This window comes from Nipponia nippon, unplaced genomic scaffold (genome assembly GCF_047370975.1).
Source record: "Nipponia nippon isolate SJK-2023a ecotype South Korea unplaced genomic scaffold, ASM4737097v1 scaffold_10, whole genome shotgun sequence".
Taxonomy (NCBI): domain Eukaryota; kingdom Metazoa; phylum Chordata; class Aves; order Pelecaniformes; family Threskiornithidae; genus Nipponia; species Nipponia nippon.
This window is the reverse complement of record NW_028262291.1, coordinates 31,272,684-31,292,565: the sequence shown is the minus strand read 5'-3', so window position 1 is coordinate 31,292,565 and position 19,882 is coordinate 31,272,684. Positions and strand designations below refer to the sequence as shown.

The following is a 19,882-nucleotide window of genomic DNA, read 5'->3' as shown; positions in this document are numbered from 1 at the left end:
CATCTGTGGATAACTGTCTCTCTTTTGATATGCCGCCTACAGCTAAAATAAAACTAGTTACAAAGGGCCCCACCCCTGCAATAACTTAAGGCACAGTTTAGAGCTAATGTGTGTGCTCACACACAGACTACAGGAGCTGGAAACAATTCCAAAGCGTGCGTGCGTTCATGCTTACGACTCTGGCTTTCCCAAGCAAAAGCGAAAACTCTTGTGAAGAAACTTAGAGGCTGAAGGGGTTAAATGAAATACAACTCTCCTTTTCCTGTGCAGTAAGGATTAACCAAACAGTAACCAAACAGAAGCTGGAGAGTAGAGCACTTAAGAGCCACTGTTTGAACCAGAAAGATTAGGAAAGTGGTTTTTGGAGCTTGGCTGCAGAGTGGTGTAAGTGTCTCCAACTTTTGCACTGACCTTTCACAGGTACACACAGAAGGTAAGAGCTGACTTTGTGTTCTGGGCTGTCTCCTGATCCCTCTACCTGGATATCTATTTTCTATTAGTCTTTTCAGTGCTGTTTGTGCTTTTAAAACTGTTTTTTATTTCCCACCATTTTTTTCTTTCAATTAAAAGAGTACAGGGGAGAGGAGAGACCAGAGTCCTTATGACTGCAAAATTTTATTTCCTAGGAGGGAAGGAAGAAGACACTCTATGTGTTTGGTGAACATTAATGCCTTTCACTCGCAGTTAATTACACTGAGACTTAATGCAATCAAAACTGCTGTTCCTGATGGTGTGGTTGGGGGGAGCAGGGGAGTGGAAGGGGAAGGTACCAGTTTGATAGGATGCTGGATGAGCCTGCTGGGATCAGACTTATGTCCTCTGCCTGCCAGAAAGAATGCAGAAAGCGAGAGAAATTTAGCAGGGATATTGACTGGAGAAACATACTTTTTGCTGATAGGAATAAAAGCCTGCCTAGGTGCTAAGACTCTTGTACCCCCTAATTATCGCCCCTGGAGGGCTCAGCTGCTTCTGTTCATGTGCTAGCAGGTGCTGAGGGGAGGGAGTGTCTCCTAATCAGCCTTGCATTGCTTTCAGCTGTGTGAGACAGGATCCGTTTTGGAGGCTCTCCCCAGCCAAATGATGTTGTCAGAGTCAACGGACCTGTTTGTGCGAGGGGAGGTTCGCAGGACTGGATCTCTCATCCCTGAGGAAGTCTGATGTGTGGGGCAGGCCAAGAAGGCAGCTTCAGGGACCCGTCCTGGCATGGAGATGGTAATGGGCCAGTAGCAATGTGGCAGGGCGGTGGATTTGCCTGATGCCCTGGTGTTCCTTGTGGGTGGTCAGGTGGAGACAGAGGAGCAGTTGATTTAAAAATGGAGTTTCAAAGCTTTGATGAAGGTAATGTCAGCCTTGAATGGAGTTCCTAGGACTGGGAATAACTGGTGTTAGTACAGGAGGCTAGGGATATGGTATGTCTCTTTAGGTCTGTCTTTAGAGACCATAAAGAGGGTTTGTAAACACTTTTGCTTATTACTTTTGGAAGTATCTTCACAACACTTGGAGTTTGTTTTATTCCTTCTGCATTGCACTTATGAGGGCCCTTCAACAGCTTCTCTGTAAGCTGGCTTCTCACTTAAATATTTCTCTTCTGGCTTCTTAGAGATGTACCGCCCTCTGTAATGCCAGAGCATTTCCCAGTCTGTGTAGATAGAGCAGCTGTGAAAAACTATTCTTGCTGATGTGTAGCGTGTTGGTGAGCTGACATGCTACGCAGACACATGTGTGTTGGACAACCTCATTCTGGACTTTCAGGACAAATGCTCTGCTGCTACAGGGAGCAAAGGGAGGTGTTTGTGATGTGCAACACAGGTAGGTAGGACCATGTATCTTTGGCATGGCACTAGCTTAAACTAATATTTGTTAATGTTAGTAAATGCCAAGATTAATAAAGTGCAAAAAAAAAAAACCCAAACCATAGAGCAAATTTGCTGTCTCTGGAAGTTTTGCTTTTAGCATGTTTTCCTTTCTCACACTTTATCTCCAGTGCGAGATAATTGAGACTTCTTTTTCAAGCATATTTTCAGGTTCTCGCATGCTGTGGAGCATCCTGACACCTCAGAGGTGTTTGTTTTTAAAATATTTTGCCTCATGAGTGTAAATGCTTGATGGCTTCACAGAAATGCTGGAGTTGGGGTAGTCAGTGTAGTATTTGCATATTCCGAATCTGTCTACTAGTAAACAGTCCACTCATTTGAGAAAAGTCCACGCATTTGAGAAAAGGTGTGTGGCAAATGATTTGAGGTGATTTTCAAGCAAGGGCGTAGGTTTTTGTTTGCTGGTCTCTCTCTGCATATACATAAAAATAGTGTTATGTATAAAACAAACTAGGTTGTCTTAATTTCAAAGGGGAAGTAGTAATCGTTATGGTACTATAATGCTATAGAGAAGTTGGAGAATTGGTGATCTCAAATGTTGCTGTTTAGTAAGTGCAGTACTTTTTGATGCAGATCTGTATCTCTGTTTTTGGGTTGGGCTCTCTCTCAGATCCAGCTACTTACCTGCTTGGTAAAAGAGAATGCCGGTAAAGCTCATCTAATCTAGTTGCTTAAGGGATTACTTGCCTCACAAATTAGGCACCAAGATTCAGTTGGAGTCTGTGTGAACGGCTGTGCCCTAACTTGCTGAAAGGATTTAGGAAATGGGAAAGCAGTTATGTTGTTGCAACTGGTTTTCCTGGTGGTACTTGAGTTTGAGTTAAAAGAGCAAATTTTATTCTAAAGAAACACAGATGTTCTGTTAAAATGGGGAACCTGGGGAAAAAAACTCTCTGATCTTGACTGAGGGCTCCTTCTTCTGAATGCAATGTAAATAAGGCAAAATACTGTTCTGTGCCTCAGAACAGGTAGGGCTTAGGCTGCCAGAAGGCTTTCCCTTTGTTCAGAGGGGGGCTTTAAACATTAATAAAATGTTAACCATTTTATTGGATCATGTATGTACCTTGTGAGTCATCAACACACAGCAAACAAATAGCTTTTTTTATAAGAGGATAAGAGCTGTTGTTTTGTATAAGAACAGCACCTAGAATACATAAGATGCAATTACAGTAGTCCTCGCAATTCATGTTATAGGCTTGTCATTAACTGAGCGAAGGGGCAAATGTTATCGTAGTGGCATGTTGATGCTCAGTAAACTACAGAAGAAATAAGTTACTTCACTTTTAGGTCTGTGGGAAGGATTATACAAAACTCATGATAAACCCCTCGGTGTACCTAGCTACTGAGCCTGGACAGTGATGGATGATTGCTCTGATGCAGTACAGTCATTTGCAGTTATGCCCATGGTACGATGGACTTGTCAAAAGAACTTATTTCACTGGAAACGATACGCTGCTGGATACAGTTTCACTGTCTCGTTTTTTAACACTCTTGGATCTGAAATGTGATTTGTTGTGGTCCAGTCTTGTCTTGGACTATGAATAATAACCGTTACTAGATGTTTGAGAAGGGACTTTTATATTAAAGGATTTGAGTGGGTACCTACTCATATGCATAGTCTATGTACAAACCGCTTGTTTATGCTTTCTTGCACAGCAATAAGCTCGCCTTCTTGACATGCAGTCATGATGTATAGAAAACAAGTACCATCCACGGCTTGTTTATTTCTCTGCCTAGCCCTTAAAGCAGTAATTGGAGGCTCTGGTTTAGGCATCTGTGGGAGAAACCAGCTTCAGAGCAAAGAAACAATTTATTTTTAGATCACACTGTTGTCTTTTTGCTGTGATCACACAGTCGAGCATGTGCTTCCTTTGAGATCTCTCCAGGCACTGCAGTGCGATCACACCCTCCTAAGATCATTTTTATGAAGTTAATTTTTAGTGACAGATGAAAGATGCTAGGGCTGGTATCCTTAGAGACTGCAGCCCTAATTCCGCTAGCACATGTTCTGCCTCTTAAGTTTGTTAGTCAAAAGTTCTGTGTTTTGTTTTGGTTTTTCTCCCCCTTTTAATTTCTTTTAGTTCTCCTCATGTTAGTCATCTTTCCCTTGCAGAGTAATGTGAGTAAGCCCACTGACTTCTCTGGGGGAATTCCTGCTTCATACCACTGAAGGTATGTCTGCATCACAGTCAGTAAGGGTGATTCCTTAGGGAAGAGATGTACTCATGCAAGTGTGGCATGCTTGGCATGTTTATATATATATATATATATAGTTAAAACTGAGTTAGCTAAAAAAAAAAAAAAGTATCTTAGGTTCCAGAAACAACATAGAGGCAGCAGCAATCAAAACCCACATGAGGTTCAGGGTAAATACTCTCATGTTTTCCTGTCTATGTTGTTAGTCCCCAAGCAAATTTGTTTAAAGGTAACACAGGTGTTCCCTATGTATACTACAAGCATACTGTTGAATGTAGTGCTAACATCCTCTCGGTGAACAGAGATGTAGATCTTGCAAAGGGAGGCAGAAAACAATTTGCATCATTTTAAAATTTCCTTTTGAGATAACGCTCATTTTTTTTATTTTTATTTTTTAACCCCTTGCACAGCACAGAAGATTGCCATTTTTATATTTAGGATGGAATGAAGTTAAATAAAATTGGAAGTAATTTTCCAGCATTGAAATCCTTTATTTTCCTAAAGAATTCTCCAAAATTTGAATCGGAAGGAATTAGTCTCAGCTGGCTAACGCGCTTGTAAACAGCAACAGTGCTCAGTGTCGGGTAATATTTCAGATCAGGCTAAATAACTCATACAAGTGAAGCCTGAGCTGTGACAGGACAGTAGTAAATGTAAAAGGTTGTTAGCCATTCCTCTTCAATTATGTTAGTGTTTGGGATATTATATCCTTGTCATGTATTTTCCATAGGCAGCGTGTGGCTTCCTGTTGCAATGTTAACTGTCTAAATTAGTCTGTGTGCACTTGTTGTTATCCCTACATGCTCCCAGATTTAATTAACAGCTAAGCACAGTGAGACTACCAAAATAGAAAGCAGAATCCTATCTTTACTCCTTATAATAAATCTCTAGCTGCAAACCTAATAGTAGAAGGCTAGTTGCAGAAAATTGAATCTCAGCTAATATTAATAGGTAGACAGAAAGTTGTCCTCATGAAATACTGTATTAGCTCCTGTAAAGGGCTGGTATAGTGACCACGTTTACTTGGCAGATGCTGCTTCACTGACCTAAACCTTAGATACTTCATTGTGGATTGTGGAGAGTGGGAAAGAAGCAGATCTGCTTCTTCGCCTACCCCCCTTTAGGGTATGGCGTGAGGTCTTACTAGAACTTCTGTGTGCTTCATAGTCTGGTCTTGCTCTTGCACCTGATGATTTTTCAGCTACAGTTTTGTGTGATTTTGGCATTCAGATTAAAACTGTTTGACAGAGGCTGCTGTAGCTTCCCCAGGTGTTGCTGAACTTGGCATTGCTGTAGAAGTGTTCTGTAAAAACATTGTCAGTCTGAGTCAGCCACATTAAGCGATGGCCCGGTGCAGATTTATGTGCCTGTTACGAATCAGGCTGAAGGCTGAGATGAAAGCCTATTGATAGAGCAGTCTAGAAAATGCTTTACTATAGAAGATATGTTACCACTACTCAGTTCTCCAGCCAGCTGGTGCTCTGCTCTTCTCATTAGTGAGTTTTTGTAACTTTTTTTCATTTAACAAGGTGAATTTCAAAGTTATTCTAGCTGAAAGTTTATCTTTCATAATATGCATGATATGGCTGAAAGTATATCTCAGCAGGATTACTTTCTTGATGAGGATTCTTCAACTCCTAGCGTGTATTTAGAGTGAATTAATAAATCTGGATACCAATGGTAAAGATATCTCCATTAAAATTTTACTCGGACAACTTGTGTCTTGTTTTTCTTTATTCTTTCTCCTTTTCCACTAAGCCCTTTCAACCAGTCTTGTATTTAAACATGTTTATAAACATTTATCCCTTGCTTTGTATATAAACAGCTCTTTATGAATGTGGCTCATCGTGTGGTCAAGGCAAAGGAAATTCAGCATCCTCCTACTTTAACGTGCGCATGCACATTAATTGGCTTACCTACCCTAGCCCAGAGGGCATCAGGCCCAGGATTTTGTTTGGAAAAATGCCGAACAAAAGATGGTTTACTATAGTTGGGGAAGAAAACAGGCATATTAAGAAGTATGTTGAATGTGATACCCTCTGCCTAAAGGGATTGTTGGTTTCTTGGTTCCTCTGGACTGGGTGATGTGGTCCTCGTGCTCTCCCAGCTCTGCTCCCAGCCTAAGTAAAAGGAGCTTTTTCCCTACCCTTGATCCCTGCTCCAAGGAGCCTCTTTCTCTCCCCGCCTTCATCTCATCTTTTTGCTGTATGTGTATATTTTCCCTTTTTAACTCTTCCACCAAAAACTTAAAAGGTGCTTCTCAGTAGACAAGGCAAAAAAAAGCAAGCTGGAACCAAGGTATGCTAGATGTTTTGAGAGCAAAACAAAAATCATTGTCTTTAGAAAATGTAATGAGTCTAAAAGCTAAAAGACTTTGCTCTGAGTCAATGGCTAAAAAAATTTATGCCAGTGGATAATTGGGCAACAAATCATCATCCTTTCTGACTTCCCACCTCCTCAACCAAACTTCTAAAAGTATAACAACTGAGTGAGATATGATGTGTTAAAGGGGGGTGGAGTTGGGAGTGAAGGAAAGGGAAGGAAATTCTGAAAAGGCGCAAGTAGCAGGATCGCAGCAGCAACTTCTGCTTTAGTGCTGGATGTGCTAAACTTTACAATAACCAATTTCTATCTATATTGCAACAGGCAAATATTTATTGCAGGGGTGGCCAACCTGTGGCTCGCAAGCTGTGCAAAGGCAGCTTCTGTGTCAGGGCTACCTCAGATGGGAATAATAGGTCCACACAGGGTAATTCAAATCCCCAGCTGGGAGATGAAATGAGCTGCAAGGACCTGCTGAAGCTAGTATTGATGGGTGGCTTTGCCACTTACCTGCGTGCCCAGCTAAATCTTGTCTGGCAATAGAAAAGTGGGAACCCCAAACGGGACTTTTTATCTTCTGCTTATGAACCACTCACAGAACAGTCCCTGACCCATGTATGTGGTATGTGTCTTTGGCCAAAGGATGATTTAGAAATGTGGTTCACAGGCAAAAGAAGGCTGGTCTGTCTTATGTGCTAAACAGAGAAGAACCACGTAGTGCTGACTGTCCAATTAATTTCAAAATGAATAGAGAAGAACCCAGACCGATAAATCTGTGAGCAATGGAACTCATGAAACTTGTTTTATTCTGTGATCTGATTCTGTAGTGTCTAAACAGCTTAAGCTCTTGTTTAAGCAAGACTGAGTTACCTGTAACATCTCTTTCAAGTTTGGATTCCCTCCTGTTGAAAAGAAAAAGTCATCATCTAAATGGGTTAAAAGTCCAATATGTCTCTTCATCCCGGCCCAGTTTCCCTCAAACAAAAGATAACTTTATGCTTTTGAAACCCTGTAATTAGCCAGCTGATTCAAAGTTATTTTTACATATATATACAGGCAATGTAGGTCTTGTTTCCCTAGGAACATGGATGTTGAGAGGTTATTTGGAAAAGAGGCAAAGTTTAAGTAAGCAATCTTGAACCTTGTTTGTGCATTGGAAGGCAGCATTTGCACACAAAAAGTAAATATAGGAGTCATTAAAACTATCCTTGATTCTGAAACATACTACTGGTCTTAGTGAAGATTTGACTGATCTTGCTAAGCCTGTGTGACCCTGGATAAGAGTTTGTAACTAAATAAAATATTTTTACAGCGGTTCACTGCTGGCTCCACTATGGAGAAATCTCCAAGGCTGCCCATCTGTCTTTTCTAAACTTTCTATTTGTTAAGGCAAAAGCTTCTTTTCTGAGTGTGTTCAGTGTTAAGCCCTGAAATAAGGGTGCTTATCCTGCTTGCCAGTTGTACTGGAGCTCTTGCATTCTGTCCAGAGTTATGAAATTCCAGCCATCTCCTTTGTGGCCCTCTGACCCTCCTGTCCACAGTGCCAGGGAGAAGCAGGTGCTGTGGAGGCAGTTCAGAGAGGGCACCAGAACATCCTTTCAGAAGTTTCTGAAATTTCCACAAAATATTATTTGATCCATACTGTTTTGGAATAGAAGTAAGGGTCCTGAGCTGCTAAAGTCAAGTTTGAACTTCTCCAGTGTTCAGAGGAGCTTGGGTCAGCGTCTCTTAGAGAAAACAGTTTCATAGTTCAGGTCTGGACTGACTCTTTTTGATCAAGCTCACAGATGGCTGGAACTGGTCACCACTTCAACCCTTCTGTTCATCTAACCTGAGGAGTTAATGCCAGATGTGGTTGGGTAGACAATTTGAATCTCTTCTCATGTATGAAATGAAGGTTTTAGCTGGGTGTACCTCTAGTTCTGGTTGAAGATTCTGCTTGTTCCTTACTTACCATGAACTGATTCTTACAATCCTTCTCACTGAGATAACTTCATATTTTAGCACTATGGCAGGAATTCCTCCATGCGAGCTTTCCACCAGCTGTTCCATATCTTGAGCATAAAGTCGCTACTTCCCCTCAGGCCCTACTGCTGTTTTGGGGTGGAGAGGGCTGGAAATGCTGTTCTAGCACACAGTGAGAAAAGGGAGCTGGGGAGGGTTGAAGAGAACTGAAGAAGGGCAGGAGGCCCAGGGAGCAGCAGCTGGTGCTGTTACAAGTGAAAGCACCGCAAAACACTGTCCCTTTCGCTCCTTCCCCCGCGTACCCAGCCTTCAGTAAGAAGAATGGCAAACAAGTAGAATAAACATATGCTGCTGTATCCCAGGTCCTACAAAGAGTGAAAGAGCTGTTAAATATGGAAAGAGAACTTGACCTTTTTTCCAAGGTTTCAGACAGATTCCCCAGTCCCATCTGTGTTGTTTCTGGATGAAAATAAGGCAAAAGGGATCTATGCTGAATACTACATGAGGAAGCTTTTAAAAATAACAAGTTTGTTGAAGCTCAGAGAATCAGACACAAGCTTTGTTTTGCAGTGGGGGATTTAATAGGATACAGAAGGCCCTGTTCTTCCTTCTGACTATACTTCCTGGAATCTGTTGACTACTTTAATAGGGCTGGATGGTCTAAACTTTTTAATGCTAAATTTGGGACATACGACAGCGATTCCCATGCAAGTGCAATGGCACAAAAATACAAGCAAGCACCAGAGCTGTAACCTCTTGGTGCTTTGATGCATGGGATTTTCCTAAACATTGGGTGCTGTCTCTAGTTGTCTCCCCACAGTATCTTTTTATCTTATCTGACTAAAAACCTACAAGGTACTACCTGGGGAATGGGAGCACTGCTAGCCCTGGTCAGCTGCTTCTCTAGCCTCTTCTCCAGGAGCCTCGTGGTTTGGGCCCAGCTCCCTGTCTGCCTCTTGGCTCAGATGCCAGAAGGAGCTGAGCAGGCAGTCCATTAGCAGCAGAGCAAGGCTGCTGGAGCAAGGGATGTGACTTCCACAGCCATCTCTGTGAACCTGAGAGGTGCCTGGAATGGAAGATGTGAGAGAGGAGTGCTGGGGAAGAGAGATTTTTTTTTTCTCTGGGCAATAGGAGAGGAGCTGATCAATCTCAAAGATTTACCTCTGTTTGACACCAACACCATTCAAGGAAGATGCTGTTCTTACAGTGCCCTTTGCTAGTGCTGTGAGGACGTTATAAGCTGCTTCAGGAAGGCTTTGCTGTTTGTGTGCGTGGAACTTGTAGTGAAAGGGTCTCTCCTGGATGTCCTTCCCCTCTGAAAGGACTTGTCAGTTGGACAGGGTTGTGACACAGATCTAGCCTATGTTTTGGCTGTTGGCCTCTGCAGCATAGAGTGTACTTGACCTCTTGTGGAGGGCATCTCCAGGTTGTTTCTTCCTTGACTTGAATGGGAAGAGTAGTAGCATGTGTGGGTGATATAGGGTACATAGTCTTCCTTCAATTTCCTAAGAAGGACTAATCCAAAATTAATGAAAGTCTATTCATATAAAAAGCTCCTATAGCTTCATTTTCTTATGAATCATATGATTGGCACTCAGTGTATAGGGAGAGAAGCTTATGAGCGCTTGTTTTCCCAATTACGTTTTCCCTGTTCGTTGCTATTTTGCGCACAGAACTTCATGCAACTGGATTTTCGGCACTTTAGTAGTTTTTATATCCAAAAAGAAAAACATTAAAGAACAACTTTTTATCCCCAGCACTATGAGTGTTGGGAGTGTCAAAATCCATGGTATATATGGACTTACAGAGTTGTAATGAGCTGTGATTCAGTGAGGCCTAGCACTATGAGAAAAATGGTTGCCCATCATAAAGTAACCTGAAATATGCAAATGCTAGATCAAGCAGGTTTCATTCTGGGTATATTTTGTTTCTGATTTGATATTCTCATGCAACAATGATTTTATATCAATATCATAATTGTTAATGGTGATACATGTTCTATATTTTATCTGGATTTAATAGGTCACACTAAAGGAGCTATATATGAAGTTTTAATATTAAAACAGATGTTGTTACAATGACTGATGAGATAAACATTTCTTCCATGATGCTTTTATGCACTGTGAAAGGAAGATTTCTCTATCATTCCTTTTCCCTTTCCTTTCCCAAGTTAGAAAGAAGCTTAGACTAGATAAAACTATGGTAGGAATATCTAGTCCATCTCTTCTTTCTGGGCTCAGTCAACTGGTCATGAGGTCACGAGAAAATGGTCATGAGAAACAGGCAGTCTCTAGTGGCTGAAGTGTCTGTGGTCACAGCTGTAAACATTGGTGAGTGGTGATTGGCATGGGCTTGGTTGCTGCAACTCGAAAGAGGAAGGATAAAGTAGCAACAGGCAATGCACCAATGAAGTATTATGGTCCCAAATGTGCATAATGCCCTGATTTTCAGGAACTGTTGTATCCTGTTGTATGCTGCCATACCAGTCTGTGTGGCCTGATCTCCTTTCTAGCTCTGCAGAAGGGATATAAGTACTGATGGTTGAATCTAACTATAGCTGTCCATGATGAAGCGTTGGATTTTAAACAAGCAAGATCACACAAAGACAGACATGAAGCTTCACCAAGTCACACGGGATTAATATAGGGTACAGAAATGTTAACTGTGGAATTTCTTACCTTGGGTTGGTTGAAGTCATTGCAATCTTCAAGTATTTTATCATGCGTATATGTAAAAGGGTGGGAGGACAGACATGCAACAGCATGCATCTTCCACTGTGCCCGGGGATGATGTTCTCATAATACCAGAGGAAAGTTCAGGGAAATATTTGCACTCAGTAATTACATTCTGGCTTTCTGTGCAGGGTAATTTCAGTCTTTGCAGTTGCCTTCATGTATCCAGGGAGTGTAGTGATAAAACTCTTTTTCTTCTCTTACCTTGATTTTAGTTCCACCTCCATTTTTACTGTATAGTATCTTAGCTTTTCTGCCATACAAGCAGCAAAGAAGCAAACAATTCTGATCAATAATCTTTCTGTTCCCACAGGCAGAGATGAAGAACTTTTTACTTCTGCTCATGCTAGCAATGATGCCACCTTCTGCATTTTCAGTAAGTAAAAGCTTTTGTGAACACTGTTACGAGAAATGAAAGATATTTCTGTTAAGGACTGTCAAGATCTCTAACTCAAGTATTTCGCAGAAAGTATTCCTGAAAGAGCGAAGGGGTTCAGGTCGTCAGGCCTACTGTGGTACATGTTATGAAAAGTCTAACATGGCAATTAAATAACAAAATTCTGGTAGTGCCTTTGGCTCTAGGGGTGTTATCTGCAAAGCAGTAATTGCTATCTTCTACTTCAAAGCTACAGAGAGTTGTCATTTGAAGTAAAAAGAATGACCCTTTGGTTAGCTGGTCTTTCTCTTTTCTTTGGTTTTAGTGGTCTAAGCCATATGGTTTAGCTGTACTGGGGGAGGTAATCTTTATGTTAAGCCAATTTGATATTGTCAGAAAAAGAACACGGCCAGTAGGAACTGGGATTCCTCTTCCTTTCTGAGAGAGAAGTAGGATCTTTCTGAAGTAAATGCAGTTTGAGAACAGTTCCTCTGACTTTTACTTCAATTATATTAATGAGTTGGACATCTGAGGTAAAAGGTGACATGCTGAATAGAGTGGAAGCGTTAGCAAAGGAAGACGTAATATGTTTGTTAGGTGTAAAGGAACAGAGAGGGGGGAAAAAAGAGGTAATTAGCACCTGGAGTAAGTGTTTTGTGGCAGTAGTGAGGAATTATAAATATGCCATTAAAATTAATGAGTCCATAACTTTTAATCTTTAGTACAATTATGTATTTCTGTTCCCAAATTCAGTATTTGCAAATGCTTTCTAGGCCTTCTTTGAAGATCAGGGATGAGAGGCCAGAAATCAGGCAGAGTTTGTTAGTCGCCATAGATTTCCTATCTTACAGATGGAAATATGCTTAAAGGAAATCTTGCTATCTCACATCTAATAGAAGATGGTACTGTATGTTAAAAGAACCAGAATATACTATACTCAGTTCATCTATTCACCTGCCTATCTCCAGCCTGGTGATTTTTTGGAAGGGAAATGAATGAAACACCCTGAACTGTGAAGACTGACATTTCTCTGTAGCATTAGACTCTGTCCACCACATGCAATCAGTAGCTCCTCTTGAAGGCATGCTGAATGAAGGGAGAAGGTTTTGCTTGGCCACCACTTAATTTCAGTTTCCCTGACATGCTGGATCTGTCCAAGCCATGAGGAAGCAGGAAGATCCAGCAGCACTGAGGCACTCTGCTGTGGTAATTCTCCATTTTTTTTTCTGGGGTGGAAGAGAGAAATGGTGTTTGTTTCTGTCATGCTTTAACCTCAGCCGGCAACTAAGCACCACACAGCCACTTGCTTACTCCCCCCCAGTGGGGCAGGGAGAAGAATCAGAAGAGTAAAAGTGAGAAAACTCATGGGTTGAGACAAAGACAGTTTAATAGGTAAAGCAGAAGACACGCATGCAAGCAAAGCAAAACAAGGAATTCATTCACTGCTTCCCCTCAGCAGGCAGGTGTTCAGCCATCTCCAGGAAAGCAGAGCTCCATCACGTGTAACAGTTACTTGGGAAGACAAACGCCATCACTCCGAACGTCCCACCTTCCCTTCTTCTTCCCCCAGATTTATATGCTGAGCATGACGTCATATGGTATGGGATATCCCTTTGGTCAGTTGGGGTCAGCTGTCCCAGCCGTGTCCCCTCCCAGCTTCTTGTGCACCCCCAGCCTGCTCGCTGGTGGGGTGGGGTGAGGAGCAGAAAAGGCCTTGACTCTGTGTAAGCACTGCTCAGCAGTAACAAAAGCATCCCTGTATTATCAACACTGTTTTCAGCACAAATCCAAAACGTAGCCCCATACTAGCTACTACGAAGAAAATTAACTCTATCCCAGCCAAAACCAGCAAAGTTTCCTATGGGCTATTCCCTACCAGATGCTAATGCAAGTAGGCTGAACCATAGCAAGAGACGGTCAGCTTGTGAGAGCTGGAGCTGGCAGGGCTGATTGCAGTGATGGCAACTCAAGTCTGTGCTAGATCAGGCTATGCACCAAAAAGTAGTGGAGCTGCCTGAACTCCCACAGGTGGGACAGCTCTGGAAAAGCAGTGCCTGCATGCCTCTGTTTCCCTGCTGCAGAAGAGGAGTGGTAGCCCTGCTGGTATCAATGCAAATTTTGTACATATGTGGTGGGAGAAAGGAAGGGAAGGAGAGGGTGAGACTGAAAACTGAGGCAGGGAATACTGCATGGTGGGAAAGTAAGTTGGAGAATTGCTGACTGTTCTACACCATTCTCCAGTCCTTTAGGGCTTCACCTGAGATGACAGGCTTCTTGAAAAATAACTTTAATCCATGTCATATAGCATTGAAAAGGTCTCTTCCCTGTCCTGTTCTTTTGTAATTCCCAGTGGCAGAGGTATAAGAGATTGTCAGGTGGCACGGTGCGTTTCCCCACACTGAAGGAGAAACACTTCCTTTCATGAATGGTGGCATATTGCTAAGAAATTGAGGCTCTGTCACTTTAACTGTGCTAAATATTAGATCCAGAGCAGCCTTGCAGCTGAGACAGCAGCAATTGGTTTGATTTTGGTATCAAATGAGCTGTCAGTATAGCAGCACATGGGTAGAAAGGTGGGTCACCTCCAGCTATACAGTGAATAGTATACACCTGAGGAAGAAGAGGGTGGTGCTGGTAGAACTAAAAACAGCAAAAAAGGCACAGACTAGCACACGTGGGTTTTATTCCAGAAGGAACTGCTTACCTCTTAGATCCATCCTGTCCACTGATGCAAACAATGATTGGACACCTTTTGTCCCAGAAGCAGGAAAGCATGAACTTGAAAACACACAGACTGGTAGTGCTAATGGGAGTACAGCTATAAACGTGTGAACTGCAGGCTTACACAAGGATGGAGATGGGTCTACAGGGATTCATGTCTGCTTGTGATTAAAGGGTGTAGATTGATGCCTGCTGTTTTTCATCTCTTCTCCTACTTTTGAAGTGGAGTAGCTGAACTTGGTTTTACTGTATTGATTGTTACGCTAGGGAAAGCAGCAAGCAGAATAAGGGCAGAAACGTTGACCAGGCCGAGACTTTAAGAGCAGCTGAGAGTATTGCCTACATCTTCTCTCTGCTCGCAGTCTGAGAGCAGCTGGTTTATCTGCCAGACATGGCAGGCAGCATTAAGGAGCAAGAGAAGGAATCCTGCTTGTCAAAGCCACTGGCTGCTGAGAATTTCCTGCATCCCATCCTCGGTGGGACCCACTAGACTCTTCTTCCCTTCTTTCTTGCTAGAACATGGAGAGGGTCTTACCATGCAGCATCTGCGGTGTCTGTCCCTTTTCACCAGGCTTTGAAGGATCTGGAAAAGGAGGTCACCCATTACTTGCAGCTCCTTTATTGTTTGCACTGTGATAGTACTAGAAACTACAGCTGGATGATCAGGAGTTGTTGTGTTTAGGGGCTATACAAACAGAAAACAAAGATGTCTCTCCATCTTATGTATGGATGTCTCTCCATCTTATACCCTAGCTGTTAATGCAGAACTGAGACAGAAGAGTCTAGTGCAACTTCAGGCCATCCTGTCATTACTTCTAGGAAGGTGGTGAACAGTGGCAATAATAGAAAATGCCAGGTTCCAGTGGTTTTTTCATGATTCTTCCTGTGTTTTCAGGGAAGGATGAAATGATGTAAAACTGCCTGAGCCCTGTCCATTAGTGCTACTGCTGACAGAACGCGGCTTCTGGTGATTTAGAGAAAATAAAACCTGAAGGTTTTCCATGCGAATAACTTCTGTTATTGTTGCATGCATGTATTTGGCATGATTATGTGTATGTATTGTATGCTTTGGGGTTGCCTTATGTTTAGTAAACATGACATTGGTCAGATTTCTCTCTGCCTCAATTTCTCTTCTACAAGTGTGATTTCATGTTGGCCATTTTTTGCACTTGGAATTCCTTCTTTCCAAACTGGAAATGTCTTATCTGCCCATACCATGGGACAAGGAAAAGCTATTCATCAGGGGAAGAGTCTAACTTAATCTTTTATGATCTGTAGGCATTAGCTGATAGTTAGATCATATCCAATACTTATATTTGCTCCTAGATTGTACTGCAGGTGTGTTTAAAATGAAGGCTGGTCTGAGGCTTGGCTGAAAATCATATTCAAATACATTTCATCTGGACAGTATTGCTTTCTATGGGTCTGCATTTCTAGGTTAAAATGCTGGTTTTAATTTCTTCTAAAGAAATGAACATTGTTATTGTTGAAACACAATCTATTGACTAAACTTCTAAACCCCTTAACCAGATCTGACAGAAAGGGCAGAAGGTGCAGAAGGACCTCAAAGTTAAGGTCAGACAGAAACAGTGAAAATTACTGTGAGGAGGGAGAAAGAGAAGGAGATTTTATCAATGTTCCTTTTGAGGGAAAGGTAGAAAAAGTGCACAAGAATAACTGAACTGGGAAGGACCAGTTCATTTTGCCCTATATCCTTTCTCCAGCTATGTCACAAATGCATGTCTAGAAAAAAACTATAAAAAGATTGGTAAGTAAGTACAATTTCCCCCAATACACTTCCAGTCTCCAGTCATTTGTAGTTTATGAACCCTTTGAGCTGCAGACATCTCTGTTTCTCTTCCCTGAATTTGGTCAGCATCTCCTTGAAGGCATGTAGACTTCTAGCATCACAGCATTTCTATCATAACACCAAGATCCTGCTCTTGAGTGGTAAAGATCAGCTCATATGTCATAATTTTATTTGTTAGGATAGGATTTGTGTTTTCTCCTGTGCATCGCTTAAGTTACCTACATGAAATCTCAACTGTCATTTTAGTGACAAGTCACTTATGCTATAATGTCCTTCCATAGTTCTTTGCAGTCTTTCTCATTGGCTGCCTTCATTACTTTTTTGGTTTTGGTGTAGCTTATAAATGTGTTGAGCAGTTCAGGTTCCTTACAGAATTCTGCTGCAAATATCAGTTCTTGCAGCGGATGGAGATTTCACTCCTACCTTTGTTTTTGTCTTTGGGCCACCTGCTCATCATCCATGCAAGGACTTTCCTTCTGGCTGCTTAGCTTCTTTCAAAGCTTTAGGTGAAGGATTTTGTTGAAAGCTTTTCTGAAATCTGAGTGTATCTGACAGGTTACCCTTGTTGACATGTTTGTGAATCTCTCAAAGAACTGCAATAGTCTTAGAAGGATTTGCATTGTTGACTTTTTCCCAAATATACTGTATTTATGCAGGTGCCTGCTAATTCTGTTCTTTGTTGTCATTTCCATTAATTTATCAGTAGATGTCATTTTTACGCTATGTGGGTGTACAGTTCCTTAGGTTCCCCTGGGATCCTTTTGTAAACTGGTGTCAGATTTTCCACTTTCCAATAATCAGATGCCAAAGTGGTTTTAGCTGAGGGTTGTCTGCTAGTATGTAACAGTTTATCCATTTCAGCCTTGAGTTCCTGTTAGATCCCTTGGATAAACAACTTCTGGTGACTTCATACTGTGTGTTTTGTCCACTTTTCCAAATAAGTTTGGGGTCATAAAGTTTTCTCACAATCCCCCTCTTTGTGGAGTTTTCTGAATGTCCGCAGTTTCTTCCACAAGGATTCCAAGAATTCCATTGACTTCTCTGCAATGGCTGTATCTTTAGAGAGCTCTTTCTATACCCTAGTCAGCTCCAGGCCACCCAGCGTTTCTGGAAGGCTTTCCATTTCTGAAAAGTAACTTACCTGCTCTGCCCGCTAGGCAGCAAGCCAGCAGAGTCCCGTGGGGCGGCACGTACCTCGTTCTGCAGTAGGTGAGGCATGCACTGCGTCCTGCCCAGCTGACAGGAAAGCAGGGGATGTGGAAGGAGCGGGGTATATGGTGGGGCAGCCCATAAAGAGGCAGAAAAGTGAGGAGTGATGGGGGGAGGTGAACAAAGGGAACGTGGAAAAGAGTTGGGAACAACGGGTTAAGTGATGTAGGGAGAACCTGAAGTGTTTTGGGGAGCTGAAGATGTCAGGGAAATGATGGATTTTAGTGGGTTTGTTAGCCATGCTAACAAGCCATGGCTAGGGTGGTAGAGGGGAATGAAAGGAGATATAGACAGTGAGTGTAAAAACCACAAGCCATTAAAACTAATGAAGCCTTGGGTTTTTTTCTTGTCTTTGTGAAGCAGTTTGTCTTAATAAGATACTCTCCTCTTCTGCACCATTTTGTATTTCGCTTCCTGCTGTCACCATCTTGTTCACTTTCATTCTTGTTTTTCTAGTTTTGCTCAAATGCAATTCTTTGATTGCTTATTCATTATTCATAAAAATGGTACTCGGCATTCTTCACCTTCAAAGCTCTTTGCAAGCCTGCTGTGTCTCAGCCAAGATCAATGGTTAAGACAGAATTATAAAAAATGCTTTCCTGATGTGGGTCTGATTCATTCGCTTATTTTTTTGTTGCATTTTTGGCTAATAGCATAGCCGGTTGCAGATGGATTTATCTTGAAAATGCATCTATTGGAATAGTAGCATCTATCTACATTATAGATGTTTGAGATACACTGAATGTTTTCAACTCCCTTTCAATTAAGTGTGAGTGTTGAATGCCATATGTCTTGCAGGGCTTAGCTATATGGAAACATTATAGGTGATCATCATTGTAGTACTGGGTAGGTCTTCTGGATATAGAAAGGAGAAGGAAATGGTTCATGTCCTGAAAAGCACAGAGTCTAAGAATACACTCCACATGGGTTGTTTTTGTCAGGGTCCTGACAGCACTGCTAGGCTTTACTGGCCTTGACTGGCCTCACCCGACCATGCCCAAAGCTCAGGACCCCGTTGCAGCTGCCCCGGGGCCATCAGCCCCTGCCCCAGCGATGCTGCAGCAGGGCTGGTCTCCAGCTCCCCACAGCCCTGCCCGGCCTAGCCATGGGCCCTGAGGAGCCAGGCCCACCTGCAGTCCCATGTCCTGGCCTGGCTTTGGTCAGAGGTGCCCAATTCCCAGGGCTGGGGCTGTCGCCCAGCCTGCCCCGCTCCCTGGCTTTCCCTGTCACCCTGGAAGAGCCCCGTGCTACTGGCCCCCAGCCCACAGGGAGCAGCCAGCCCTCAGGGCACCTTGACAGTTTTCTTTTTTTTTCCCACTCCCTTATTAACTTTTCTCTAAGCAATTAACTTTTCTTAAGCAATTATAATTCAAACTTAGCAAAGCTGCATTTTTCACTGAAGACTTCTTACTTGCCAAGATTTTGGCAATGAAACCATTATGGAATAAATGACTGTGGTGATAAGTTTCTTCTGTAAAGTGTTTGGTTTTCACCCTTCTTTCATACATGTTTCATCAATGGGGCTACAGTTCAGGGGTGTGTCAAAATAAAAATTAACCTTATGTCAGAAACTGTAAACCCCAGAAAGCAGATATTTATCAAATAAAAGAAGGTAGTGTTATTTGAGAAATACTAAGAAAGAGAGAGTCTGATTTTTACTATAGTTTTAAGACATGAAAATGCTGCACAAAATAACAGTGACACCTGGGGAATCAACCTCACATTACTCATCATTGACAGCTATATCTATTTTTGGTGGGTAACAATTGTATAGGGCTTTGTAGTCAACTTCCAATGTCAAGGATTTCCCACCATGTCCTCAGTGTTGGCACCAAGATTTGTATCAGATCTGAATGGAGTCTAGTAACTATGTGATGCAGCTCAAGAAATCACAGTAAAAACTTTTCAGTGTCCAAAAAGATGCTTCAATTGCAGCTCAATGGACCAAAGCTATGTGACCTGCTGAGCTAAAAGCAAGCACTAGCATTGTCCAAAACCTCTCGGGCATAGCGTGGATATCAGTAACCATGTGCTTTGAGCAACGACTGTTGGAGTGGTGTAACATGACGTTTTGTTGCTGCTTGTCAGTCTGGAAAGGCAGCACAAAGAATCGCAGAATAATTCAGATTGACTATCCCTAGGCCCTCAAAGGTGCCCAAGAAGTAAGGGAAACCCTAGGGCTAAGAACTTGGCTGGCATTTAGGTTGTTTGGACCTGTGACTGCAGACCTTCACTGCTCACTTTGGACTGTATAGTAAATTGATGTTTGCTTTGATAGCTTGCTAGTATTTGAGTTGCATTTGAGTTGCAACAAGGCACTAGGAAATTATTCATGCTGAATTGCTAGTCCACATTTGGTTATATGAACTTGGTGGATCACTGCATGCCTGCAATGCATCTGTCTGGGAAGCACAATCCTCTTTCCATGCATAGTTTCCTATCCGTCTCATCAGACTGACTGAGAAGTCTTTCAAGGACCCTTTTTAAAGTGTTCCTACATATTGCCAACATTTTCTTTCTGAGTTGAGTCCCATTCATAACTACTTTTCCAGTGCATGTTTCATATATAAAAATAAATATTATATGGTATATATTACACTATCTAGGGCCCTTTTCCAGAATTCTTTAGTTTGTGTCTGCTGCGTACTGGAATTGTCTTTAAAGGCAAAGTCTGGAG

The 19,882-nt window shown here is 42.1% G+C and overlaps 1 protein-coding gene across 11 annotated transcripts in view; it reads left to right on the top strand.

The window, feature by feature from the left end:
* Window positions 1-312: 312 nt before the first annotated feature.
* Window positions 313-19,882, top strand: part of PAPLN (papilin, proteoglycan like sulfated glycoprotein) — a 50,720-nt gene continuing 31,150 nt past the window's right edge. For 9 of the 11 annotated variants that reach the window (XR_015701968.1, XM_087746370.1, XM_087746369.1 and 6 more), the window contains exons 1-2: window positions 1,124-1,212; window positions 11,403-11,465. Coding sequence is in view for 10 of the 11 variants with exons in the window: in XM_087746370.1 (XP_087602496.1) it covers window positions 1,204-1,212; window positions 11,403-11,465 (72 nt within the window). In the remaining variant the exon portion in view is untranslated. Of the gene's footprint in view, window positions 434-1,123; window positions 1,213-1,683; window positions 1,810-11,402; window positions 11,466-19,882 lie in introns of those variants that run through there. The other 2 variants (XM_087746363.1, XM_087746365.1) reach the window with 2 other exon arrangements.